A 27,737-nucleotide genomic window follows, 5' to 3' on the forward strand; every position below is an offset into this window, starting at 1 on the left:
TGAACCACCCGACTCCCCACCCCTCCAGATCTACCAACTATGCGACCCCACACTCCAGGCACATACATCAAATCTACACTTTTATTTTGTTGTTGTTGTTGTTGTTCTAAAATGTGCTTTTTCCTCAATGAACTTTAGTATCAGTCCAGGACTTCCACCTCCCTTTATAAAAACAAAACAGTACACACACACATACACACATGCCACCCTCCAACCAGGTAAAAAAATCCCCGGCGATTAGTCTATAACAAATATTGACACAAGGGGAGAAAAAAGTATGTTGAAATGTATTAGAATTAACCTGTACAAAAAAAAAAAATTAAAATATAACCTGAAACTGTTCAAGTTCAGAAAGTCTAGTCAAGTCCTTTTCTCTGGCCAGGAGTCTGCTGTCATCAGAGGGCTCTGGATCACCAGCCAAGGAGGGGAAGGAAGGAAGAGAAGCAGCAGCAACAGTCCTTCACCAGACTAAGGGGCCCCAACACCACCACCCCTGCCACAGGGGCGGCCAAGAAGTGTGGAAGGTCTTGGGAGAACAAGTGCTGGCAGACAGCCCCCGAAAGCAGCTGGGGCCTACACACCAAAACAAAGCTGAGCAGTCAGAGGCAGCAGGAAGAGTGGCCAGCAGAAGACACCAAGCTGGGAGAAACACTTCTGCCACCAGCAGACCCACAGCACCCTCTGTTTGTGCTCAGATACCAGAGGTTAGTCAGTCTAGCACTCCCAAATAACGAGAGATCCAAGCTGGGTTTAAGAGGCTGAAAACCCGAAGGTTTAGTAAACATAGCCCAGCATCACATCCCTCCATGGTTGAACTGGAGCTGCCAACAGGGATAAGGCAGGAGAGGGAAAACAAGCATGTGGGTACCTGGCTAGAGAGCGCCTGCACCATCATGGGGACTGTGGTACATGGGGCCAGAGAAGGAACGCCCCCTCCTTGCCCAGAGAGGGGCCTTCTCCGCAGTCATCCCTGTGGGCCGGTTAAAGCTGCCTTCGGCTTATGACCAGCCTGACAAAATGACATGGAGCAAAAGAAAACTGGCAGGGAGATAAGCCCATACAGAGACAAGAACCTCCTGGAGAGAAGTGGGCAGTGTCCACCCTGTTAGGATGGCATCCACAGAGCCCCTGAGTCTGAGGGAACAACAGGAATGAGGGAATGGGCGGGGAAAGGAGTAATGGTTTTTCTGGAACGGTACCAATGGGTGGGGAGACGCTGGTGAGGGGATGGGCAGGTCTGGAACTCACTGTAGGTAGAGAAGGGAGGAAATAGGCCCTTGGTGTCCCCTCCCCACCTGACCCAGGCCTGGTGAGTGCCAGCTGCCCCAGCCGGTCCTAGTGGCGGCTGGAGACCAGACCTTTCACTTTGGACATCTTCTTGGTAGGCTGCCTCTGCTCAGCATGAGGGGGACACTCCCGCTCAGCAAGTTGCTGCTCCATTTCCTGAGCTGAAGAGGACGCAGTGGCTTTAAGTGTCTTCTTGATGTTGGTAACCTGGAGAGAGACAGAAGTGGATGTGAGCATCTGACATGCACAACAACTTGTTCTCAGTATAGTGAGGCAGAGAAATAGCCAAAAATTGTCTGCAAGAAAATCTCCAATGATCTTCAGAAATCCAGGTGAGAAGAAACAAACAGGGGATGCTTAGGAAGGTAAACAGAAATGAGTCTGGCAAAAATGTGGGACCAGGCCTGGGGATGTATCTCAGTGGTGAAGCACTTGCCTAGTGTGTATAATGAGTTCCATCCCCAGTACCACAGGAAGGGGGAAAAAAAGTGGAACCAATGCTTTCTTGTTTAAAACAAGTAGAAGTAAACCATCTAGCAAAGCAGTATGACCCAGAAGGTAAAAGAAATTAATGGTAAAAACATCCTTAGAAAAAGAAGGGCAAGCCAGGCACAGTGGCGCATGCCTATAATCCCAGCAGCTCGGGAGGAGGACTGCAAGTTCAAAGGCAGCCTCAGCAACATAGCATGGCCCTCAGCAACTTAGTGACACCCTGTCTCAAAATAAAAAATAAGTAAATAAAAGGGCTGAGGATATGGCTCATGGTTAACTACCCCTAGGTTCAATCCCCAGCACAAAAAAAGAGAAGAGTAATGGAATAATTCTAAACTCACCTAACTACAGGCAATGTAGGAAACCAAATATTTCCACAAGTACCTTGGACTCCTCTCGAATTAACAACTAGGGCATGAATTTCAACCAAATAATTGACAAAATTAAGGAAAAGAACTGGCAAGTCTACTGTTTGCAACATACCTTTTTTCTGTTAACAAAGTAAGGGCTCAAAAATACCCAAGCAACATTTTTCCATGTCAACACATGTCCTCTTGAATATCTGTATACTACTGGGCTGTAAATGTTCTACCATTTAAAATTAGCTCCTTGTTTGTTTTCTGGTGTGGGGATAAATGGCCTTCTATATCTATCCTAAATACTTTGTAAAAATCTGTGGAAGACATACTCCAGGACATGAGCTTTCTGGATGAAAGGGGTTACACATTTTCCCAAAATCAGTATTGCTTATCTAAAATGCCCAGAGCCAGAAGTGTTTCAGATTTCAGAGTTTGGCAGGCAGATTTTGGAATATTTGCATAGATTTTACCTATGCTCAAAAATTTCCAGATTTTGGAATGTTTCAGATTAGGGATGCTCAACCTGTACCTTCTGAAAACTGATGATACCAATCCATGGAGCGTGTACCCCAGTGCAGTGCCTGTTTAATAAACGCCCATCCCCCAACACCAGTCCTGATGGCTTTTATATTTTTGCTCTTCAGCTCATTGAAGGGAAGAAAACAGGGCTGGGGGTTGTAGATCAGTGGTAGAGCACTTGACTAACAAGTGTGAGGTACTGGGTTCGATCCTCAGCATCTACAACTAAAAAACAAATAAAAAAAAAAAAAAAGGAAGAAAACATGAAGGAAAAGCAAGCAGAGAAGGAGGTGCTAGGCAAGAGTTCATTCAAATATAAGTCTTCTTTAAAAAAAAAAAAACAACCCACACATTAGGAGGAAGGAAAAGGATGATGCAGAGTAAATGTATCTTTCCTGTTTGATGGTTTCCATATTCTCTAAGAAGCAATAATTTGGTTTTCTACAGGGCAAGAAGGGAGTAGGCAAATCAAAAATTCAAAACAGTCAGACTATCAGGAGCTTGAGTAAGAAACAGTCCAAATGCAAATACCAAATAATGACTGTGAAAGTGAGAGTAATATTCAGTTCCAGAAGAGGAGCAATCATCTTCAGAGTCAACCAACCTCCACTGTAGGTGGGTATTTGTTGTCATTGTCTTTTTGTGAAGTGGAAACAACTAAACCCCAAACTTCTATTACTCACCATCATCTGAACCTTTCTGCCAGGAGAGTTACACAGGACTGTGGGCTGGGACAGGTAATACCGAATAAGGTCTAGGTCAAGTTTGGGTGTATCGGCTGTTCTGACAGGCCGAACCCCCAACTCAGTAGCCCTCCCTCCCTTGGGCTCCCTGCCATTTCGGTGTCTCTGCTTCAGCAATTACTGGTGGAGCTGGTAAGTGAAAGCGTGGGGCAAGCAGGCATATCTCTCTTTCTTAAGAGAAAGATTTGTTATTGCCAGTTTAACTTCTAGGACTATTTTGATGGCCTTGAAGGAGAGATTTAAAAATATGATTTCTCAGGTGCCACTGTTTTATAAAATAACATTCCAATGCTTCTGTAGTTTGATATGCTTTCTAAACATTAGGAGGAATATTAAAATCTTAAGAGGTAATGCATGAATTAAATTTGTTTCTTTGCATGCCAGTCACCTCTGACTTCCACAATGTGAGAAGGTCCTGCAATGACAGTACCTGAGGTTTATTTTGAGGTTTCCTCAAAAGCTAACAAAATTTTAATCAAGCAAGACAATAGTTTTCTATGTTAAGATGTCTTGAGATTTACTGATAGTCTATTAACCCCTACATGAGTTAAAAAAAAGTAATCTATTTCCAAATAATGGTTATTTTCAATTACTTTGTACCTGTGTTTCTGTAGCATAAAGTCACTTCAAGTCTATCAAAAATTAATTAATGCCAGGCTCTGTGGTACAAACCTATAAATCCCAGAAACTTGGGAGGTTGAGTCAGGAGGATTCCAAGTTCCAGGCCAGCCTGAACAACTTGACAAGACCCTGCCTCAAAAGAAAAATTGTGGGCTCAGTGGTAGAGCATCCCTGGGTTCAATTCCCAGCACCAGGAAAAGAAAAAAGAAAAAAAAAAAAAGGTAAAAAGAAAAAGAATATTAACTAGCATCTCTCTTTTCTGAGTGGTCTCAGGGGACCTGGGCTAGCTCTGGACTATCTGGAGTATCTACAGCTCAGCTGAGCAGTCAGTCCCTGACCTGCCAGCCAGGAGCAAACCTTGTCTGGGCATATTCCTTCCCTGAAGCAAGGTTCCCTTGTTGACCTCTGGAACTGTCCCCAGTGTTCTATTTTACTCTTTAAGCTGTACATAGACTTGTTCTTGACAAAGTTTACTACTTCCAGTGTCATGTCCTCACACAGGAACCCACAGTTTCTCACTGCAGCTCCAGAGGAGCCTGCACACAGCCCCTTCTCCTGACTACACCAGCACCCCTCAGGAGGGTGACACAGCCACCCCATCACAGGCAACTCAATTCTATTGATTCAAGATCCTGTCAAAACCTTTTGAGCAAGAAACAGAACCAGAGCCACTCTCCCCTTCATTCCAATGCCTGCTTACCTTCAAGCAGCTTTCACTTATGGTTCGTACCCACTTGATAAGCTGCTATCCTGGGTGCTTAGTGACCCTGGAATGCAAGGGACTTGACTCAGGAGAAAACTTGGTTCTTTCTTTAGTTTTAAACACCACTCAACCACTCAAGATCTGGTACCTTCCTTCCCTGTTCCTCAACACAGACCCTTCACTCCAGCTACATTCACTGTCCCTCCCCACCACACCAACACTCAGACGCACTCATTTTATCTCTGCCTTTCACGACCCTGCAAGTCCAGCCTGGGCAAAACACCTCCTTAGCTAATCTCCTTACCTGCCTGGAGAGTCAAGTTCCTCTTCCATACAACCTTTCCTGACCACTCCAACCCACACTGACCTGTCTGGAGTTCCCAAGCTGCTTTTGCCTGGCAGTGCTCTCACTCCATCGCCTCCTCTAGCACTGGGTCTCCATGTCTCATGCATACACCTCTCCCTGTACCAACAGGATCATCAACAAATCTAAGTCCGTACTTATCACACAGAAGCAAAATGTAAACACTAAGGGAAAGAAAAGAGGGCTTCTTGGGCAAGTATCTCTTATGTGCAAGAAACAAGGCCTGAAAACTCCACAAAGACAACCTCAGGAGGGGGAGTGCTGTGGCCTCCACACCGGTGCTAGTGTGACAGATGCCTTGCTTGGACATCAGCTGTAGTGTTTTTTTTTTTTTTTTTAAAGAGAGAAAGAGGTAGAGAGAGAGAGAGAGAGAGAGAGAGAGAGAGAGAGAATTTTTTAATATTTATTTTTTAGCAGGCACAACATCTTTGTTTGTATGTGGTGCCGAGGATCGAACCCGGGCCACATGCACGCCAGGCGAGCACGCTACCGCTTGAGCCACATCCCCAGCCCCAGCTGTAGTGTTGGCAATTTTTTTTTTCCCCCAAAAAAGGTCTTATGCATGCCAGGAAAGCACTTTTCCAGTCCTACCGTTGGCATTTTAAACATACAGAACTCACGAAAAGGACTGCTAAGGCCAATCACAGACGCTCAGGGTTAAAAGGAATATTAGAGCCAGGTGTAGTGGCACACACCTATCATCCCAGAGGCTTGGGAAGCTGAGGCAGAAGGACTGTAAATTCAAAGCCAGCCTAAGCAACTTATTGAGACCCTATCTCAAAATAAAATAAAAAGGCTTGGGATGTAGCTCAGTGGTAAGAATTTTGCCTATTACATGCAGTGTCCTGTGTTCAATCCCCAGTACCACAAAAATGAAGAAGTAGTCAATTAACTTCTGCCAGGAGCTGGGCAGGCTTAAGCACAGAGCTCTTTGCAGAACTCCAGACTGGCCCTACAGGTAGGTGCACCAGTTACATCTGTTTCAACCTCTTAGACTTTAAGATGTCTAATTCCTCTTCCACAGAGCCCCATTCAATTGATGACAAATATATTGCCTCAGACTTGTCTTCTTTGGTCTAAATCTGACCCGACTCCTCCTGATTTTCCTCTTGGAGGAGCCTGGCTTACAGGCCACCCCACCCCACCTAACCACAGATGACCTAGAGTTTGTCGAGCTCTTCAAAACATGGACTTCAGGAATTTCCCAGTTAAGACACCTGCTGGCAAAAAAAAAAAAAAAAAAATTGCAGCCTGGCTCTATTACAGACCTTAAATATTCAGGCAAATGGAGAGAGAAGAGCTTTCTGGGGCAGGAAAACTTCCTTTAGCTGTGAGGCAAAGCAAAAGCAGACAATAGGAAACAGAACCCACAGTTGGAAAATTGCTATAAAGAAAAGGAGCAGCAGGAACTGGGTGCAGTAACACACGCCTGTAACCCCAGTGGCTCAGGAGGCCGAGGCAGGAGAAACACAAAGACAAGACTAGCATAAGCAAATTAGTGAGGCCCTGTCTCAAAATTAAAAATATAAAGGGCTGGGAACATGGCTCAATGACAAAGCACTCCTAGGTTCAAACTCCAGTGCCAAAATAAAAAAAAAAAAACGGGGGGGGGGGAGCAGGAGATGGGAGACAGCCTATCTAGCAGGTACCTAAGACATACTGTTAGTGCCACTATAACAGTCAGAAAGCTCAAGATTTGTCACTGACTTAGCTCCTGGGGGATTTTCTACATAACTGAAAATAGAGCCTTCTTTAGCTTTATTACCTATATGAATCGAACACACCCTATTTTGTAAATGTGTAACTACAGCTATATATTAACATTCCACAGAACATCAGACATGGGCACATTCAATATAAAGAAAAATCTCTTCTAAAATCAAATGAGAGTTGCTTTGTGAACTTCCTTCCCCTCCAAAGCACTTTCTCAGAAACAATGAACTAGCTCATAATGTTACTGTTCTGTACCCCCAGACTTGCTGAAATTATAATTAAATACGTTATTTCTATAAAGAGCTAAAAGGAAAGAATATTTCTTTTTATAATTTTGTAATAAGGCTATCTTCATTCAGAGGGAAGGTTTTCTGGAAGGTCCAACTTACCAGAAGAAAGCTATTGTGAGATTTTGGGGAAAAACATTAAGTTTTGCCCTTTGAGAACAGCAATGGACTTTAAGGACCAATAAAGAAAAGATCACCTGTGCTGTGATTGTAGCTCAGTATAAGAATGCCTGCCTAGCATTTGTGAGGCACTGGGTTCGATTCTCAACACCACATACAAATAAACTAAAAAAAGGTCCATCAACAACTAAAACAATATTTAAAAAAAAAAAAAAAAAGATTACCCATCCAGTTAAGAAAATGGCTATAAATGGCCAAGGGTAACTGAAGTACAAAAATAAGCAGAATATAACAGAATTACCTTTGTTTTCTGAAGATCGCTGTTTTCTTTTCAACTCTGAGCATTTGGTAAGCATGTTCCATGTGCCTTAAGCAGGGGATGATCAGCACCTACCCTGGGCTTTAGACCATGAACTAACTGAACAGAAAATAACCAGCCTCTGCGATTCACTCTCTTTTCCTATCCATCTGTTCCAAGTTTTCTAGAAGATTATTAAGTCAATAGATCATTTTAAATAGTGGTGGAGGTGGCCTTGGTCTTCTCAGATCTCTCTCAAACCTAAGTCCTTAGCGCCACCTAGTGGGCACCAGGCTTTACCAGCAGAGGTAGCTGTATTTTCCAAAAATGGGCTACCATGACAAACTTGTTCACTTTTTTTTTTCTTTAAATAACCATGATTTGAAGAGTATACACTGTTGAGTAAGAACAGAGCATGGTTCACATTGGCCCAGGGTCTACAACAACTCCATGCACACTTGGTTTTTTTTTTTTTTTTTTTTTTTCAGAAAAAGGAAAAAGATTTATTACTTTGCTAGCAAAGAAGAAACACAGGGACTCCTGTCCCAGAGGCTATGATTCTCACACCAGCTTTTCTTCCTTCTGATGCCAGTCACTGAAAGTAACCTTGAACAGTTCAAAATCCTAAAACTAGCATCATTCATCTTTTCAATGACGACAATGATGCCCCTTCCCTACTCACTTTTCACCACCTGCCACAATCAACAACAGTCCAGCAACCCGTGTCCCCTGCTAGGTTAAAGGCGGTAGGTTTTACCTAGGCTTCCCTAGGACTAGGTCTCCAAACCTTGTTTTCCTCAGAAATTGATTTACAAGGAAAAATAAAAAGAAAGAAAAGTGGTTAGCCTGTCCTAAATTGCTCACATCTCAATCCTAGATCAGACAGGAGGCCATATATTCAGGAGGATGGTTGCCCAGCTTACTAAAGAAGTAGCAGGCTTAATTTCCTAATTGACTTTGCCTTTGCTAATGTTAAATTAGAAGTAATTTATCCTTCCTGGCTAGAAGTAGGATTTAAAAAGTACCATGAACTGAACATCCAGAGTGTATGCACATGAGTAGGAGGGTACTTGAAATAAATCAGCACTAGTTCATGAAAGGCCTACTTCAGCAGTCCACTGACACACATATATGGAATACCAGAAGCATTCAGTTCAAAATCTGAGTACCTATTGTGGGTGAAGCAGAGAACAAGAGCCGGTTTTATGGAGATAAATAAGCACAGGTTTTCTTTTTAAGGTGTAGAAGACTCTCCAAATTCACAAACCCTTCTGTGAAAAGCATGTCTACTCATTTTTTATGTTAAGCCTATCTACTTATTTTTTATGGAATTCTGAGCCAGCCCCACTCTTAAAGCACCTGATTTTTAAAACTCATTCAATACCATTGACATTTCAAGCCCCAGCCAAACTTAAAAAGGACTTTAATTGCTAAAACAAACCAATACTTTTAATCTTAAGGGCTCCGCGCATCATACTGTAGGCACACAAATGCACAGAACACAAAAGTCAGAGCCTGCATCCATGCAAGACATTGCAAGTGTCCTGGACAATAAGGCATCACTAAAATCCCACTCAACATCCTCTATGTTTTCCTTTCATGCACAGAATCTTTCACTTTTCTAGTATAAAACATCATGAAATTAAAAATGTTTGTAAATAAACTTCTTTATTAAAAAAAAAATGTTTGTAATATATGTATATAGTTGACAGAAGAATAACACAAACACTCTGCACCTGCCATACCACTTAGGGAGGACATTACCAGGCCTTGAAGCCTGTACCTCCTCCACAGCTGACAACCACCATCCTTTTAGCTTTCTTCTCCCCAGTGCTGGCTCTTGAACAGGTCCTTGTGCATGCTTGGCAAGCACTCTACCATTGAGCCACATTTCCCAACTCCTTCTAACAAAAAAATTTGGGGGGGGGCATATAGATGGACACAATACCAATACCTTTACTTTATTTACTGATTTTTATGTGGTGCTGAGGATAGAACCCAGTGCTTCACACCCTCCAGGGAAGTACTGAGCTACAATACCAGCCTCCTTCTAACCATTTTTAAGATCCATTCCCAAATGTGTTTTCTTCTGCTCTATAGTTGCAAATGCATGTATATCAGAGAATTACAACCTTCTCTGTAATCCAAGTCTGCACACCCTCTACTGACCAAGAATCAGAAGACAGAGAGGATCAAGAGCAGGAGCTGTGTCCCACTATGTTTTCCTATGTTCCAGCAACAAAAACAATGCCTAATTGGGGGGACTGCTTGTTTTGGCCACACCAAGGCTCACACAACAAAAACAAAAACACTACAAAGAACAGCTAGGTTATACCCTGGAGAAGAGCAAACATTCTCTTCTTGCTTACCTCTGCCTCCACCTGCTGCTGAGTCCGGTGGTGGTTCTCTTTGTACTGGTTGGCTCTCAGAACCTGTTGTTCAATGCCCAGCAGAACTGCTTCACAGCCATCACACCTGTAACAGAGAAAACCAGCCCTGAGCTGCAAGAAAGCCCAGAACTCTCCCCTAGCCTCAGGAATCTCTTTCCCAATAAGTCTCCCTAGCACCATGTAGGACTTCCTTTAACCTCCTCTGCCCTTGCCCCAGATTGTCCAAATAGGAAAGATGGTGATAAATATGGTGGCTTGTTGTACTTTCTTGGAATACAGCTCTCATATCCAACTTCTGTAGACCATGGGAAATGGTTTTACAGACTCTGGACTAAAGAAGGTGAGCAAGACTTGATAGGTTACACTAATCACTCTCAACAGGGAAAAAAAAAAAAAAAAAAATCCCCAAAAGCATCCTATTTGGGAAATTACCTCTTTCCTCAGAAGCTGAAATGCCTTTCTAATTGCCATTCCCCTCCTATTGCTCATTGTTATTTTCTCCACTTTCTGTGTTTTGAAATTTTTAAAATAAAAAATTTTTTGAAAGCATAGCACAATAAATATTCATATCCCCTCCATTTAAGATTTGATATTGAGCCAGACGCAGTGGCACACACCTGTAATTCCAGTGCCTTGAGAGGCTGAGGCAGGAACATCATGAGTTCAAAGCCAGCCTCGGCAACAGGGAAGCATTAAGCAACTCAGTGAGACCCAGTCTCTAAAATACAAAATAAGGCTGGGGATGTGACTCAGTGGTTGAGTGCCCCTGAGTTCAATCCCTGATACAAAAAATAAAATAAAATAAAATTCAATATTGTAAACATTTTGCTATTTTTGTGGAACCTCTCAATGTAGCAATTCTGTTCCAAATTGAATGCCAAACCTCAACAGAAGTTCTAAGAATCTTTCCTGGTGAACACTCTGGGCTAGGAGTCAAGGTACCACATCTTGGCCCAACATACTAGGGGCTTAAAACAGGAAACCAGGCCTTGGTTGTGAAAACCATACCAGCCATGTCAAAAGTGGCCTGGAACAGACAACTTTAGTAGGATCAGAAATCTAGATTTTGTTTCTAGACCATTTTTTTGTGCTGTGGACATTTTATAAGTTTATTCTGATTTAACAGTTTAACAATCTTTGAAAGCTCTTGCTTTTGTCATATGTTGCACAGGGAAGGAGTTTGGGGCCACACTTGGGACAGAACATAATGTGAGGAGTAGGAAGCACATGCCTGAGGTTTAAGAGTAGTGTCAATGAGGGAAACTCAGGGGGCATTAGACCTCAGGGATCAAAGGTGGGCCATTCATCCCTGAAAAGACTCCAGGGGATAAAATAGAGATCTTTGGTTTTAAGGAAAACAATTTGCCTGTCCCTCTGCATGAAGCCTGCCTGCTTACATTCTCCCCTCACCTCAAATTCTACTCTACTCCTGGCCCTTCTTCAAAGCTCACTAAAACTTCTCTTAAGTCTACCTAATTTTATAAGCCCTAAATCATTTAAATAACTCCACAACAAATCCTTGTAGAATGTGTAACAGCTCTTGCAAATATCACATTTCATTGAGAATATACAAATATCCCAATTCTTTTTATATATCAGGATATAGTTATCAAATATTCTGCATGAGGCTGTGTTCCAAATTAGAACCACCCATTACTTATCCCTTACAGTGTTTCACAAACACCAGCCCAATGTAACTGACACTAAACAAAGGTTTCTTATCCCCCCAAAAAAAGAAAAAAAAACAACTTACAAAAAACTTTCTGAGCTTGGCCAAACTTTGAGTCTACATCTGCAAACTTTGAGTCTATATCTGGAATCACAATAACTAGGATGTGAAGTTCTACCTGCTAGGTCTGGATATTTTAGAGCCCACTGTTAAACAACCCTCAGCTGCATTTAAGGCAAGAACAATCGTACAAGTGAAATGAGTGAAATGATTCCTGTTGCCACATATTTGTAATCACAAATGCAGCTCACTATCTGGTTCACCCCAAGCCCTCAGCTGACTCCTGGTGATCACATTTTTGCATGTAGATGCACAAAGGACAAGCTAGCTATCCCCCTCCTCATTTCAGCTTTACCATTCATGCAAGGTCTTGACAATATTATTGATATCCTTCTTGCGGATGTCACGGCCAATGCAGAAATCCACCTCTAGCAGCTGATTTCGCTGGTCCAGCTTGCCCTGGATGATGTCAGTGTAGACAGCCTCTATGATGAGGTCTTCTAATTCTCGGAGATTCCTCATTTCCAGATCCTTCAGCAGCACAGAGTAGGGAATACACTGTGGATAAGGTCATGTGATAGTTATAAAAACCATCTGGCAAGCATTAATGAAAATGTGGGCATTACCCACATAGACAACAGCCAATTTGGGGCTCAGGTGATGCAGGTCAGTGATAATCATTCATGTCTAATGCAACAAAAGTAGATGAATGAATCACAGGACCTGTGACAAGACCCTATGGCATCCAAGAAGGTGCCCTCTTTATTCTTTACATCCTAGACTTCACCCAGACTTCAATTTTCACACCCTGGAGCACAGGGTATGAAACATGCCTTTCAGAGAAAAAGGAAACAGTGTGTGCCACACTGCCACCTTCTGGAAGCTTGCATATTTTGCATACAATGCCAGATTATCATAAACCTCCAAGAGATCCCAGGCCCTGGAGAGAACTGGCTGCTTGCCCAGCAAAGTGCTATAGCAAAAAAATGTGCAGGCCATCACCTGTTCCTACAGGTGGCCAGTGAAGACAGCCAGCAAAGATGGTACCTTAAGGTTTGTATCTGTTTTCTCAGATTTTTGCAACCAATGCAAATCCCCAACAAATCCTTTATTGGATTGTACCAATATACTGCATGCAAGGTCTTGACAATATATAAATATCCAGTTTTCTGCAAACCCTGCCACATTACTACAGTTTGGAAATAAAATACAGAAATCAAATTTGTAGACACAAAGAAAAGAAAGATGCACACACACACACAAAAAAAAAATACAGCAAACACATCTAGAAGGGCACTCCATGGCTAAGGGCATGCTATCCAGGGGTGATGGCTGGGCTTACAATAATAGGCTGCAGAAAGAAGAAAAGTCATCCTACCCTTACAACACTCGAGAAGTCCATGTGCAGGACTAGAAAAAGGTCAGGTCTTCATTTCCCAAAGTTGGACCCACTGGGCTGGTGATATAGTTCAGTGATAGAGCGTAAGCCTAGTGTGCACAAGGCCCTGAGTTCAATCTTCTGCACCACCAAAAGGAATGGAGGGAGGGGGAGAGCCTTCTACTTAAAATGAGTTTCAGAAATTTGTGAATGGATCAGGTAAAATAATTTCAGCAACTGAAACAGCAGCCCAAGAACACATATATATCTCAAGTGCAATCAAAAATCAAACTTTTTGAAAAGCATATTCCCACAAAAACTTAGGAGGCTAGGCAAAGAACCCAAGTCAACTATAAATTAACGGAGTCTGGACTGTCTTTATTAATGGCTGGGAGCAGCTGGCTGCAAGGCTTCTTCTAAATCCACTGGAGCACAGAACTCCAAAGTATGATGGAGTGAAATCTTAAAGAAGGATAGAATGTAAAATTAGCATAAGAGGTAAAAATTCCAATTAGAAAAATAATAATAATAAAAAAGGCTGGGGGTATGGCTCAGTGGTAGAGCATTTGCAAAATATGGGCAAGACCGTAGGTTTAATCCTCAACACGGGGGGAGGGGCGGGGGACAACACTCACTCTCAGTAAATCCAATATACCAAGATCTTCCTCCAACATGGGTATAGTTCACTGTGCACTGAGCAACAGAAGAGGTTGTTAACTTGCTGCAAGATACCCTGCTATTTGAAAAATATGTATCTTTCAACAGCAGTCTCCCTTTAACATGCCAAAATACACAGTTCACGTGAGGACCCATGGCATGCCAGAACAAGAACTGGTGATTCAGACCCTGCAGGACATGTTTTTCCTGAACACAGGAATGAGGAGTAACTGTTTATGCCACCTTGTTACCTTTTCCTCTTTGCCAAGTAAATTTTATGTATTTAGGATACAACTCTACTGTGAGTAGGTGGGAGTTCCCTCATTGATGCCAATGAGACATCTGACTGGGGATATGGAGGAAGGCAGGGAAGGAGCTGGGACTGTACCTTCATTCTTGATGCCAAGCTCACGATGGTAAGATGTTTCAGCTTGTTCTGCTGAGCTGTACTCAGTTCTGGCAGGCTCTCCTTGTTGGCTGCTCAGTCCCACCCACCACAAAAACCAAGACACAAAATAAAATTAGGATATTTTATGGAATAAGCTCATCAACTCCCCACCAAATGTACTACTAAATCACTGTCATACCTCTGCATTTATTCACTGGGCAAACATTCTATACGCACCTCCCATCTTCTCTGAAAGACAACATGCTTCCAAAAAAAGGAAAGACCAGTCTCTAAACACAGGAGTTTAGTGTCCTAAAAAGCCAGGCACGAACAAACAAAATCTTCTTAAGTGGAATTATCTTAATGGAATACTGTCTGTGCTCCTTGTGACACTCATTTTAAGTTCAACATATCTTCACTGAGCATCTGTTCTATGCAAGGTGCTGTCTTAAGAGAAATCAAGGACGAATAAGATGGGCTTTGTCAAGGCTGCTGCACCACACAACTTCAGGAGCTCCAAACACCTACTGCTGTGCAACTCTTTGGCCCTGGACTTATCCTCAGTCTTATAATTCAATGTTTCACTAGCTACAAATGCAAAGTAGAGCTACCAGAAGGATACAAACTTCCAAGAGAAAAGGGGAGAGGGAGGAATAGACAAAAAGAGGGGGAGAAGGGATAGAGGGGGGGGAGAAGGGGACAGTGAAAACAATCCATCTGGGAGGTATAGAAGAGAAAGAAAGGCAGGCTTCATGGAAGAGATAGAGTTTGAGATGAGCCTTGAGAGATAAGCAAAACTTTAGTAATAGTAAGAATCACAGCAGCAATGGGGGAGGCAGTAGCTGCAGATGACATATATCACACACACACACGCAGGCACACAGGCAAACATCCAGTTATCACAACAAACCCAAGACGGATTCCAAATGTCCTCAATCCCTTTACATAATTCTGGATTCCAAAAAGCTGAACCCAAACTGATTGCTTTTTTCTTAAGCAGGGTGCTGAAATTCATGTGGTGGCAGTTCCTGTCCTGAGGACAGGACTGAACTGAGGCTCGCTTTTATCTCACTTGTTGTGAATATTTACTTATTTTGTTGCAAAATTATGGATATGTTCAACTATAGATGCTGCCCACATCCTTCTTAGAATGTTACATGAAAAGGCAAACACATATTACCTTTTCAAAGTCCACCAAATTCTAAATTGTTAAAACATCTAGCCTCAAGAAGTGCAAGTAAGGGATCATGGACTTGTACTGTTACTCTCATTTTACAACTAAGAAAACTGAGGCACATAAGATTACTTAATTTGCTGGAGAGCACACAATTAGCAGAAGTAGAGTTAGAATATAGGCAGTCTGCTTCCAGAGTCTACAATATTGCTTCCTTAGTAAGTGAGGACAGAAACAGGACACATTCCTTGGAACAAAAGAGATAAGAAAAATGTGGTGTACCAAGAAGTGGCAAACTGTTCAGTTTGACAGCAGCACAGAATAAGGAGAAATGACCAATGAGAAAGGAGGGAAAGTGGAGGATAAAGTAAAAAACAGCTGAGTGCCAGTCTACTTTCATGTGAAAAAAAGCAAGCAAAAAAGAGAAGGAGAGAGGAAGAATGGGAGGGTGCGAGGGGGGGAGAGAGAGAGGGGAAGAGGAAGGAAGAAAAAGGAAAGGAAATCCAGGAGAAAAAAAAAAAGTGGTTTGGGTATAAGACAAGTTAGCATTTGGATATGCAAGTCCCTTATTCCTGAAACTTAAGATTCTAATTTAAAACGACTCAAGGGCTGGGGATGTGGCTCAAGCGGTAGCGCGCTCGCCTAGCATGCGTGCGGCCCAGGTTCAATCCTCAGCACCACATACAAAGAAAGATGTTGTGTCCGCCGAAAATTGAAAAATAAATATTAAAAAAAAAAATTCTCTCTCTCAAAAAAAAAATAAAATAAAAATAAAACGACTCAAATGGGGTGGGGATGTATCTTTGTGGTAAAATAGGAAATTGTGAGATGTTAAAATTGAGTAAATCCACGTACGGTGGTGCACATCTACAATCCCAGCAACTCAAGAGCCTGAGGCAGGAAAATTGCATGTTTCAGGCCAATCTGGGCAACTTGGACAATTTAGAGAGACCCTGTCTCAAAATAAAAGGGGATGGGAATTAATTCAATGATAAAGCATCCTTGGGTTCAATCCCCAGTACCAATAAAAAAGTAAAGTATTAAAACATAAAGACTTGTGAAGCAAATGAAGTTAAAATATGAAATTGTATATATATATATACACACACACACACACACACACACACACACACAAAATCTAATTACACCGATGAATAGAATATTCAAGCATAATGGGAAACAAGTCCAGCACTAAAAAGCTACCAGTAATTTAAATTTAATGGAGGTACAACTATAAGTAACTTTTAAAATCTATTTTTCAAACATTCTTCAATATAGTATGTTATTTCGATAACATTTAAAACAATGAAATATTTTACAAATGGGTATTCTGACACTTTATCACATACCAAGTGCCCTATGAACACTAGGTCTCAAGAATCTCACCTGGAAGATAAACAAGGGCTTTGTTTATGGATGTGCATACACACAGCCCCTATTTTACCTGATGGAAAATAAAAAGTGAGAAGGAAAATCCCTTTTGTGAGGTCACCTGCAGTAACATGATAACAGCCCTATCAAGAATTCTCCCATAAACACAAGCAACATTTTATCTAGAACCTCTATCATCCTCCAAATGGAGCGACATAGTTAAGTCTTTTGAAGGATCTTAATCAACTCACCTATATAATCTGGGTATGTTCCATAAGCAAACAGGTTCAGCAACTGCAAATAAGCAGCATTTGCTCCTTCTGCAAGCTGAGGAGGAAAAACAAAGTTTACCACAGACCAAGCTATATACCAATCACTAGAGTGCTTGAACAGAGGTGGGTGACCATGTGCCAAAGATGCCACAGCTGTTTATTCTGTATTGTTTGATAAGGTGGCCCCTGGGGTCCCTTAACTCTTGATTCTTTGAGAAAAAAAATAAATAAGATTATTAAAATCCCAAATTCAATCTCTCTTCCTTAGGATGACATTTTATTCTACACCTTGCATGTCCTAGTAGCTGCTTCTAACACACACACACACACACACACACACACACACACACACACGGCATTAAGCACTGGAAGCAGTTCAACTTTTCTCAGGTCTCCTTTTGCATTAAAACAAAGACTGGGAGCTGGGGTTGTGACTTGGTGGTAGACTGCTTGCCTAGCACACGTGAGGCACTGGGTTCAATCCCCAGCACATGATAAAAATGAACAAATAAAACATACAACTTAAAAAAAAAAGACTGGGCATCTACCTATGACAAAAAAAAAAAAAAAAAAAAAAAAGACTGGGCTAGGTGTGGTGCATGCCTATAATCCCAGCAATTTCAGAGGCTGAGGCAAGAAGATTTCAGTTCAAAGCCAGCCTGAGCAACTTAGCAAGGCCCTGAGCAACTTAGTGAGACCCTATCTCAAAATAAAATATAAAAAGGCCTGGGAATGTAGCTCAAGGGGTAAGCACCTCCAGGTTCAATCTCCAGTATCAAAACAAAGACAGTCCTGTCCACACAACAGTTCAGGAGGTTGAGAATCACTATCAACCCAACTGAACACAGCTTAGGATCCAACTTTCAGGACCATATATGGATTATTCACCCTGGGAAAGAGTAGCACAGCATAAAGTGTGAAATAAAAGCCAGACTAGGACAGGAAACCAGGATATCAGGCTTCCCCAAATAAAAATTTTCATTAAAATTACTTATTCTTCACTGAAGACACTGTAGAAAAACAGAAAAACTACTACTCTGCCTGGAACTGCTCTGCTGTCAATTACCTTAACTGGATGCTTCTTTTACTACAATCAAGCACCTGTTACTCTTCCAATTTACCAAACTCAGTAATATCTAAACGGTAATTACAATATTACTACTATTCAATTTTAGCCATTTAAAAGAAAATTCCAAAAAATTAAAAATTAAAAAAAAAAGTTCCAAGAACCATAATTTCAGACCACTGAAAGGCAGCTAGCTTATTCCCAGCTCACAAATGGAAAAATGCAAACTGTGGAGATAAAGGTGATCTGCTAAGCATAAGAGTAAGAACTCTACCACTGTGTATCTCAGCCTACCTTCTAAGGTATTACAAACCTCTATAGGTCCCTGAATCAGTGTTGGAAGAGACCTGTAAAGACCACCAAATCTAGTCCCCTTTTCAGAGAGACAGTTAAAACACTAGCTGGAACAGACTATTTTCTCGAAAACAGATAAGGCCATAAGGTCTTGCCAGCTTTAATTTCCATGTATTTCCTCTTCACCAATCTTATTTAATTTCCATGTATTTCCTCTTCACCAATCTTGCACAGTTTCAGAATCAATTGTTTGGCATTTTCATTCAGGCTTTTCATGAATCTAAAGGTCATGTCTTCTGTTGAAAAGTAAACCCAGCTCTCTCAAATCTTCCCAAAATATTAATTTTCCATCTCTGGTAAACTAAATATTCACTGAAAGCCTACTGTGTGTCAGTCTATGTATTCCACTCCGATAAAGTTATGGTGAGCACAAGTCTTTCTTATCCCCACAGAGCTTACAGCAAACAAGACTAATATTAAATAAAAATTTACAGTTAAAAAATACAGTGGCAGGGCTGGGGTTGTGGCTCAGTGGTAGAGCGCTCACCGAGCATGCACGAGACCCTGGGTTCAATCCTCAGCACCACATAAATGTAAAATAAAGATATTGTGTCTACCTAAAACTAAAAAATAAATAAATAAATAATACAGTGGCTCTCTAGTTCCATTTCTGGCCAGCAGAAGAAGGGGAGACATATGCAGAATGGTCATAAGGAACTACTCTACCTCCTGACCAAGAATTAGAAGCAGACATACAGCACCAAGCCCAATACCCTTAAGGCCCACTGCTGTGGTTACAACTGGCTATGGACACAGACCCAGCAGCTAATGGCAAAGGTGTCATGATGCTCATGAAGGTAACGATCCATCCAGCAAAAGCCAGCCACTTCTTCCTACATACAGAACACCACCACCACCAAGAATACAAAGGCCACTCTCAGAAGCATCCAGCACATGATCTGCAAGAAGTACCACACCTGGATCTGCCCATAGTGGCCATCCTTTAGTCGGCACCATTCTGCACCACCAGAAACCCAGGATGGCAAAGAGAAAGCGGACCTGCCACCAACACATCAAAGCTTCTGAGAGCTCCCTTCCAAAGCAAAAACATGCTTGCACTTCTCTAAATAAAATATAAAATAAGGCTGGGGATGTGGCTCAGTAGTCAAGTGCCCCTGAATCCAAATAAAAACACAAGTGACTAAAGTAGTGTAAGTTGCTTTCCATCTCTTTGTTCCACTTGGTCACTCTTAAAATATCTCATTTTTTAAGGCACATTGACCAAAAAGAATACAACAATCAAACAAATCAACAAAGCTAAATGGAATACTTTCTTGCTTTATTTTTCTTAACTTTTTAACACATCTATTTTAACACAACATTGACCTTTTCCACAGGAACAACACTTTCCTATTCATGCCCATCTCATGTTCAACACAGCAATAATTTTCTGCTATTATGTCCCTGACCAATCTTCCTTTTCTATATTGTGCTGGAGGATTTTTGTTCCTCAGAATGCCTGAAACTATCCCTATTAAACTTCATACCTCACTTATAGCACCATTTTGACTTTTTTGCTATCTTTCAGATAATTAGCAACCCAATCTAATTTTGCCCAAGGGACTAATATTGAATAAAAAAAATCCAAGACATCATCCTTGATCTTTTCCTCTGCCTTACCATCTCCTAACACTCCTTAAATAGTACCCTAGAGGTACACAATACTTCAGCAGTGAAATTCCTTGGAAACCTAGAGAAGTCAAGAAAAGGTTTAGAGAAAAAAAACAGACCAATTATTTGGAAACTGCTCTTACCTCCTGCACATTGGCCAACTCCAGCAGCTCTCCAAAGACATATACTCCAGGAGCTTCCAACACCTGGCTTATGAGAGCAGTGAGGGCTGAGCCACTGGTACCTTTGGCTAATAAAATAAACTGTTCCAGAAGGTTACTTGAGGGTTTCTGTTCACCTGCCATTCTCTGACCTTGAGATCTGTCCAAAAGAAAGGTATGTCAGTCATTCTTCCTTCTCCTTTCCAAAGTCTGTATTTATTTAAAGCTGGACCAGACGCCAGAATAATTTTATAGTGTTCATAAAGATAAAATAGCTACTCAGTCCAGATACAATGACCACTTTTTGAGATGGGTAGGGTTCAACCTGGAGTTAAGAGGATTTTGTCCTAACAATTTTGAGGTTTGAAACACACTTTGTCTAAATCACTTCCCCATCTGTCCCTCTCCCAGAGGCATCCCTTATAGGCTCTTAAAGAGCAGGATGTGGTGGTGCACTCCTATAATCCCAGAGGCTCAGGAGGCTGAGACAGGAGGTCAAAGCCAGCTTCAGCAAAGCGAGGTGCTAAGCAACTCAGTGAGACCCTGTCTCTAAATAAAATACAAAATAGGACTGAGGATGTGGCTCAGTAGTCAAGTGCCCTGGGTTAAATACCCACTCCCCACCAAAAAAAGATTACCAGCCTAAAGAAACACAGGAGTTTCTCCATACTTGTTTTATATCTACCTCATTTACAAATTCTGGTTCAGAGACAAAGGATATTGCCCATAAACAGAGGCAACTCATTTCAGCTTCCTACGTGTTATCAGAATCTCATCTACAAAAAGAACAAGATAAAACAAACAGCTGACAAGAACCATATTTCATTTAATTTAAAAAGTAATTTAAGGTTTGAGGATGTAGCCCAGTGGTAATGTGCATGCTTCACATGCATAAGGCCTGGGTTCCACACCTAGCAAAACACACACACACACGTTATTTAAGCATTAAGAAAGGAGAAAAAGCATTATAAAAGATAAGCAACAATATATTCAAACTTAGAAAATACTGTGTTAAGTCCACAGGGTAAATTCCTCTATTGATATGTGACATTTTACTAAACATAACTCAATATCTGTATAAAACCTCAATAATAACAGGATTTGGGAAAACAATGCGTATATTGTATTGCTAACCCTAAAACATTAGGTACAGGAAGGCCCCTCAATTTTGTAATCTAATTACATGTTGAGTGTATGTGGACACACAACATACCTACTTGAGTCCCACATAAGCAGAGATGTGTCCTCCATAAATGATGCAAATCGGGGAGTGTGACAAAATGAAGGAAAAGAGTTTTGTATAGTAAAATAAAGAACAACTTACAAAAGCATAATCTGGTTAACAAGAAAAAAAAAAAAAAAGAAAGAAACACTTTTACAATGTTGGTGGGATTATAAATTAGTACAACCACTACAGAAATAAGTATGGAGGTACCTCAAAAGACTAGGAATGGAATCACCATATGACCCAGCTATACCATTTCTCAATATTTATCCTAAAGAATTAAAAGTCAGCATAACTACAGTAACACATGCCAACCCGGTTTATAGCAGCACAATTCCAAACTATGGAACCAGACTAGTTGTCCATCAATGGATAAACGGATAAAAAAAAAGTATATACACACAATGGAGTTTTACTCAGTCATAAAAAATGAAATTATGTCATTTGCAGGAAAACGGATGGAACCTTAGATTATGGTAAGTGGAAAAAAAGCCAAACTCAGAAAGTCAAAACTGTATCTTTTCTCTCTAAGTGGAAGCAAGAGAGGAAAAAGAAAAAGAAAGGGGGGAGGGGTTTCAAAAAAAATCCAAGGTAGATCAGAAGAGAAAAGGGACAAGGGGGAAGGAGGAGGAGAGGGAAAGGGTAAATACCGGGGAACCACAATGACCAAATTATATTGTTTGCATGTACAAATAGGGCACAATTAAACCCACCACTATGTACAACTATAATGTACCAATGAAAAATACGGAAAAAATTTAAAAGATAGTTTGGTACCAGAAAAACTTAAGTTTTCTTGTGGAGTCAGGCATACAAAACTACAATCCTTTCACACTATTATGTTGCCTCACTTAGCATTACCTAAAAAGGTCCTGCCAGAAAAAGAGAAGTGTTAAGAAATGAGTTCTGAGGAGACAAGAGGAAAGGGAGGAAGGGGCGAGATGGGGGAGAAGAGTAAAGGAAGGTAGGTGATGGTGGTAAGGAAACGAGAGGAAAATTGTCCTTCCACGTGGACATGTGTAAAGAGACAGGTGGGTATCTAAGCAAAGAGAATAAATGGAAGCAGCTGGGGTGGAAAGGAGGTAGGGAAATGGGGAGAAACTTCGGTGCGTGCAAAAGATCTCAGCCTGAAGCGCACAGTGTGTGAGGGAGAGTTTAAGAAAACGGTGATTGTCAAAGGCCCCCTAGGAGGCTAGGGACCCAGCGGAGGTGAATTCCCAACAGCGGAGGACGCTATTTTGATGAACCGGAGAGGGGCAAAGGGGTGGCCTTTGGGGGATGGGGCAGCGAAGATATCCACAACGAGGAAGCCGAGGGCGCAAGCTGGGGTGGTCCTCAGGGCTGGCAGCTTGCTTCAGGCAGGGCCGCTGGCGTGGAGTGAGGAGCCGCGGGGCGCGCTCCTGGGGCGGGGGCGGGGCGGCGTGGCCGCGGGTTTCTCTGGCAGAGGCCGCCAAGCCGGAGATCTGGACGAGCCTGGAGCGTCGGCCCTGGCGCGGCCTGCCCTTTCACCGGCCCCTACCTGTCCCTGCCGCCTCTGGGTTCTCTTCGTGGCTGGCTCGGCCTCCCGGCGCCCGACCGCAGGTTGTCAAGCGTCCATGATCAGTCCGGCGTCCGGCGTTTTTCTATCTCCGCCGACCCGTCGACCGTGCGGTTCCCCCGGAAGCCTCCCACCGCTGCACTCCAGTTCCGCCCACACAAGGTTCCCCGCGCTGAGTTCACCGCCTCTGATCTTCAGTTGGGGCACGGCGAGAGAAGAGGTTCCTGGATGGGCTGCAGCCCGGGAACCGGGAGGGGAGGCGAGTGGAGAGTGGCTCCTGGAGAAGAATGCGGCCTAGGTGATATGGGGACCCAAACCATAGCCGCCGCCATCACCATCCTGGACCCGAAACTCATCCCTTTGGCTGAGCTTTACCCCAGGAGCTCCCTGTGGCAATTGCAGCTACCCGTAGGAACAGTGAAATATTAAGCCTAAAAACAACTACCATTTATTGAGCATTTTTTCCCAGGTGCTTTATATGTATTATCTTGTTGAATTCTCATAACATCATGACCTGTAATCATTTCATTTTTCAGGTAAGCTAAAATCTAAAAGTCCAAGTGCCAAGCCTACTTTGGAATCCGGACTGTCTGAGCCAGAGACCATGTTCTTGATCTCTATTCAGAATAAAATAAGCAGGAGATGGCTGCAGCCAACAACAATAGTTCTAAAACTAAAATGTCATTCGTGGCATTGCATTTTTGTCAACCGACTCCCCTAGGAAGATGGCTAAGAAATGCCACGTAACTGAACGCTTGAACTAATTTTATTTCAATATTTTTAAGTTGTTGATAGACGTTTATTTATTCATAAATATGTGGTGCTGAGATTCGAACCCAGTACTTCACACATGCCAGTCAAGTGCACTAAGGCTCAGCCCCAGCCCCAGCCCCAGCCCCAGCCCTCGAACTGATTTTTTTTTTTTTTTTTAAGATTACATGACACAGATCTTCAGGTCTCAAAGTCGAGGAAAAGAGCCCCATTTACTTACTGTGCATTACAGTGCAGAAATCAGAACAATGCTATAGAGTCTAGCCCCAACCAATTCATTCATTTACTCAAAAAAATTAGTGCCTATTATGTTCTAGAAGGTTACATAAAGTTAAAACAAGGTTCTTGTGCTCAAAAAGCTCCAATGTATTAAGTGCTATGAGATGAATATAACTTTGGAGGCACGAAATAGATTTGGAAAGGAAAAACAATCATTTTCCAGGCAAAAAAAAAAAAAAAAAAAAAAGCAGAAGAGGGTAGTGACCATAATCACAGAGACATGCACTGTGCAGCATACCCTGATGCAGAAAAAGAACCAAGAGTGGCTGGAACCCAGGTTTTAGGTGCGGGAAATGAGGAGCACAAAGCTGGAGCACAGTCATCAAGGGTCTTGGAATTCACATGCCAGTGCTATACACAGTAAAAGTCTAAATACAGCAAAGTTCCCACTTGGAGATCTCACAGCCCCCTGGGGGAACAAATATGACTCACCTCACTGTGGCCCGGGGAAGGGTGATTAAGGATGGGCATCTGGAGGAGATGAGGCTTAAGTTAAGTCAGGAAAAATGAATAAGCAAATCAGAAAGGACAAGTCAAGGGGTTTTTAGTTTATCTTAAGGGCACTGAATAACCATTTAAGTTTCTAAAGGTGAAAATAGGAAGAACAATCAATTTACAATGGTTGTACTAGGTAGAACAGGAACTAATTATGTGAAAAGAACTGGAAGCAGATGACTTATTTCAGATACGAGACTACAAGATCTTAAACAAAGGTAGTAGCAGTTGGAGATGAAAAAGGAGACGTTGTTGGAGACATTTAGACTATAATTTCTATGAGACTTGGTGACCAGTTGAATGCAGGGCAAGGGAAGGAGGATACCCAGGATTCTGGCCCAGGAAGCCAAAGCTGTCTGACAGTGGTGTTAAAACACAGCAACGAAGGATGAGGGACAAGTTTAAGGGTGAGAGAAAGACAACTGAGTTCAATTTGAGCTTATAAATATTCTGGCAATCCCTCTGCTTCTTCCAGAATAATGTCCATACTCCAGGGCTACAGTTTAAGTCCTTTGCAGTATGCCTTCCTTCTAATATTCCAGCTTTGCCTCACCCCACTCCCTTCACAGGCCTCTCCACTCCAGGCCTTCCAATGCCCATCACGAATTCAAACAGGCCTGTGCCCAGGCTTGCTTTAGAGAAAGCTTTTTTTTTTTTTTTTTCCCATATTCTTCTCTCACATTTGCCTGTAAAAATCCTATTAACCCCACAGCCAAAGCTTTCTTAAATTCAATGCAAAAAGTGTTACATAAACATATTACACTTCATTGTAATTAAGAATTTCTGTTTCAAAAGACACCAGTAAGAGTGAAAAAACATGCCTCAGCAACTCAGCAAGGCCTTAAGCAACTCAGTGAGACCCTGTCTCTAAATAAGATACAAAAAAGGCTGGGGATGTGGCTCAGTGGTTAAGTGCCCCTGAGTTCAGTCCCCCTTACCAAAAAAATAATAAGTAAAAGTGGGCAAAATACTTGAACAGTCACTTCACAAAAGAGGACATTCAAATTGGCAATAAGCATTCTGACACTGATGCTCAGTGTCAGAAAAATGTAAATAAATACTTTGATGAAATGCCATATTTAGCCAAAATTGCTAACATAAAGACTGACAACAAAAATCCTGTGTCAGCAAGGATAAGAGGCAACTAGAACTCTCTTATATTGCTGGACAAGGCACTTTGGAAAACTGGCAATATCTCTGTTGCTGATCACGTACATACTCTACAAGACAGCGACTTCCCTAGAAATGTGTGCTTATGTCCACAAGAAGAAACAAAGGTTCATATAAGAATGTAGCTTTGGGGCTGGGGTTGTGGCTCAGTGGTAGCGTGCTTGCCCAGCATGTGTCAGGCACTGGGTTCGATTCTCAGCACCACATAAAAATAAATAAAAATAAAGTTCCATTGATAAATAAAAGAAATATGTTTTTTAAAAAGTATTTTAAAAAAAGAGTGTAGCTTTGTTAATAACAGCCAAAAATTGATAGCAACCCAGATGACTATCAACAGATCAAATAAACTGTGATCATATGGCATACTACTAAGCAAATGAAAACAAATTTTAAAAAGTATACATACCAAGGATGAGTCTCATAAAAAACACCAATGAACAAGAAAAGCCAGATATATAATGTACACACCGTATAAGTGAAATTCAAGTACAGACAAAATTACCTATGGTAATAAAGTCAGAAGAGTGGTTATTTCCAGATGTGTGGATGTAGTACAGATTGAGAAGGGGTACAGTGAATGCTGGAAACATTCTCTATTTTGATCTGGGTGATGGCAATATGGGTGTATACATATATGAAAAGTCTTTCTCTACTGTTTTACCTCATTGACAAAAGCATTTAAGGATAAATTTTTTAATGTAGGAAAAAAATCCATCCTTCAAGTTCAAATGCCACTTCCTCCATAAAGTTTGTCAGTGGTTATAAATCTCTCCAGCAGGACCTCTGTGGCATTCTGATGTTATTTCTTTTATGCATCATAATCCAACTTGAATCTCAATGGAGTCTCCTTATTTCCCTATATCAATGGTTATCTTCCTAGTGACAGTGATCATGCCTTTCACCTTTTACCCACTCAGTGCCTGACAAATGACAGAGCTGAAAACATGTTTGTTGAATTATATGGAAGAAAAAAATGATTGTGTGCTCAGATGGGTGAGAAGAGGGAAAGAAAGAGGAAGACAAACCTAGGAAAGGACAGAGGAGATCTCCAAGGAAATTGTGGCTTAAATCAATTCTACCTAGTTCCTGAAATCATGTTAAACATCTTCATTGAGTGACAAAGAAAGAACAAGTCAAAACACGAAATCCTTCCTAGACTCAAGATAAACAAATATCACACTTCCTCACTTGCAGTAAATTCACTAAATAAATGCTTACCTAATTTCTGGATGTTTCAATCCTGGATGAAGGTTGATTTCCTGTTCATTAAGAATAACAATCACATTGTCATACTGCTGAAAATATCACCTTCCTAGTGGAACCCACACTCCGGGGTCAGCAGGCTTAGAACTGAATTCTAATTCTGTCCTAATTTGCTAGAACTGTGGCCAACATCTCCCCTCTCTGGGCCTCAACTTCCTCATGAGTAAAAACAACAGGGATTGAATTAGCACATTCTTTAGTGCCCCTTCCCGTACTGATATCCCGAATATACACAATCGGTAGATTTCCCAGTTCAAAGAAGGAATGAACCAGAAAACCCAGCGAAACACTTAAAAGACGCCCCAAGCAAACGAAGACGATTTGAGGAAATCATTTTGTTCCACAATCTTTCATGGTTTAATCAGTTTTTGTTTGTTGTTTGCAACCTTACCATGATTTGCAGAAGACTTCTGAGTTGCATATAAACAGAAGTTAATTCTCTGTGGGTTGTCATCTTCTTGTGAGAATGAAGTGGGTCTTCTCGTCTAGTTTTAAGTCTCGGATTCAGAACCCACCATCCCCGCCTGCGGGATTCCGAATTTGCGCACACTACGCGGCACATCAGAGTCTAAGTTAGAAGAGCGGGGCATGCTGGGATTTGTAGTATCTGGCCTCTCGGCGGTGCGCCGGGATCTGTGGTCCCCAGGCGCGCCCTGGAATGCTGGGAAATGTAGTTTCCAATACTTCGCACTGGGCAACCTGCCGTCATCTCAGACCGCTAGTATGCCAACCAGCGAGAGCAGGTCCCTGGAGTCTGCAGATCTCAAGCCAACCCTCCGCTGGGGCAAACTCTAGGCAACAACATCGAATGAAATTTTTGTCCTACGGGACTTCTTGAGGAGGGCCTTTCCCATTGACGCTCTCCGTCCCCCTGCGAAGCCGCTGAACATTTCTATTGGCTGGCCAGGATGCCAATCGCCGAGACGGGTTTTCCATTGGC

The 27,737-nt window shown here is 41.9% G+C and overlaps 1 protein-coding gene across 3 annotated transcripts; it reads right to left on the reverse strand.

Moving 5' to 3' along the window:
* Positions 1-266: 266 nt before the first annotated feature.
* Cops7b (COP9 signalosome subunit 7B) lies at positions 267-27,561 on the reverse strand. Of its 3 annotated transcripts, XM_076866256.1 has the most exons (8): positions 27,189-27,560; positions 22,802-23,096; positions 20,040-20,217; positions 16,845-16,920; positions 14,049-14,137; positions 11,981-12,183; positions 9,876-9,981; positions 267-1,494 (listed from the first exon to the last, which is right to left on the reverse strand). In XM_076866256.1, exons 3-8 carry the CDS (start codon positions 20,199-20,201, stop codon positions 1,336-1,338), a joined length of 795 nt encoding a protein of 264 aa, XP_076722371.1. In that variant the 5' UTR covers positions 20,202-20,217; positions 22,802-23,096; positions 27,189-27,560; the 3' UTR covers positions 267-1,335. The 3 variants fall into 3 exon arrangements, with proteins under 3 accessions (XP_076722371.1, XP_076722372.1, XP_076722370.1); XM_076866257.1 differs by lacking the exon at positions 22,802-23,096 and having other exon boundaries at positions 27,189-27,561; XM_076866255.1 differs by lacking the exons at positions 22,802-23,096; positions 27,189-27,560 and adding an exon at positions 20,743-22,786.
* Positions 27,562-27,737: the final 176 nt, after the last annotated feature.

This window comes from Callospermophilus lateralis, chromosome 9 (genome assembly GCF_048772815.1).
Source record: "Callospermophilus lateralis isolate mCalLat2 chromosome 9, mCalLat2.hap1, whole genome shotgun sequence".
In the NCBI taxonomy this organism is placed as follows: domain Eukaryota; kingdom Metazoa; phylum Chordata; class Mammalia; order Rodentia; family Sciuridae; genus Callospermophilus; species Callospermophilus lateralis.

Coding starts and splice junctions, on each gene's coding strand:
- Cops7b (XM_076866255.1), bottom strand. Junction 16,921..20,039: donor AGTTGGCCAATGTGCAGGAG/GTAAGAGCAGTT, acceptor TTTCCTCCTCAG/CTTGCAGAAGGAGCAAATGC. Junction 9,982..11,980: donor GTCAAGACCTTGCATGAATG/GTAAAGCTGAAA, acceptor TCTCTGTTACAG/GTGTGATGGCTGTGAAGCAG.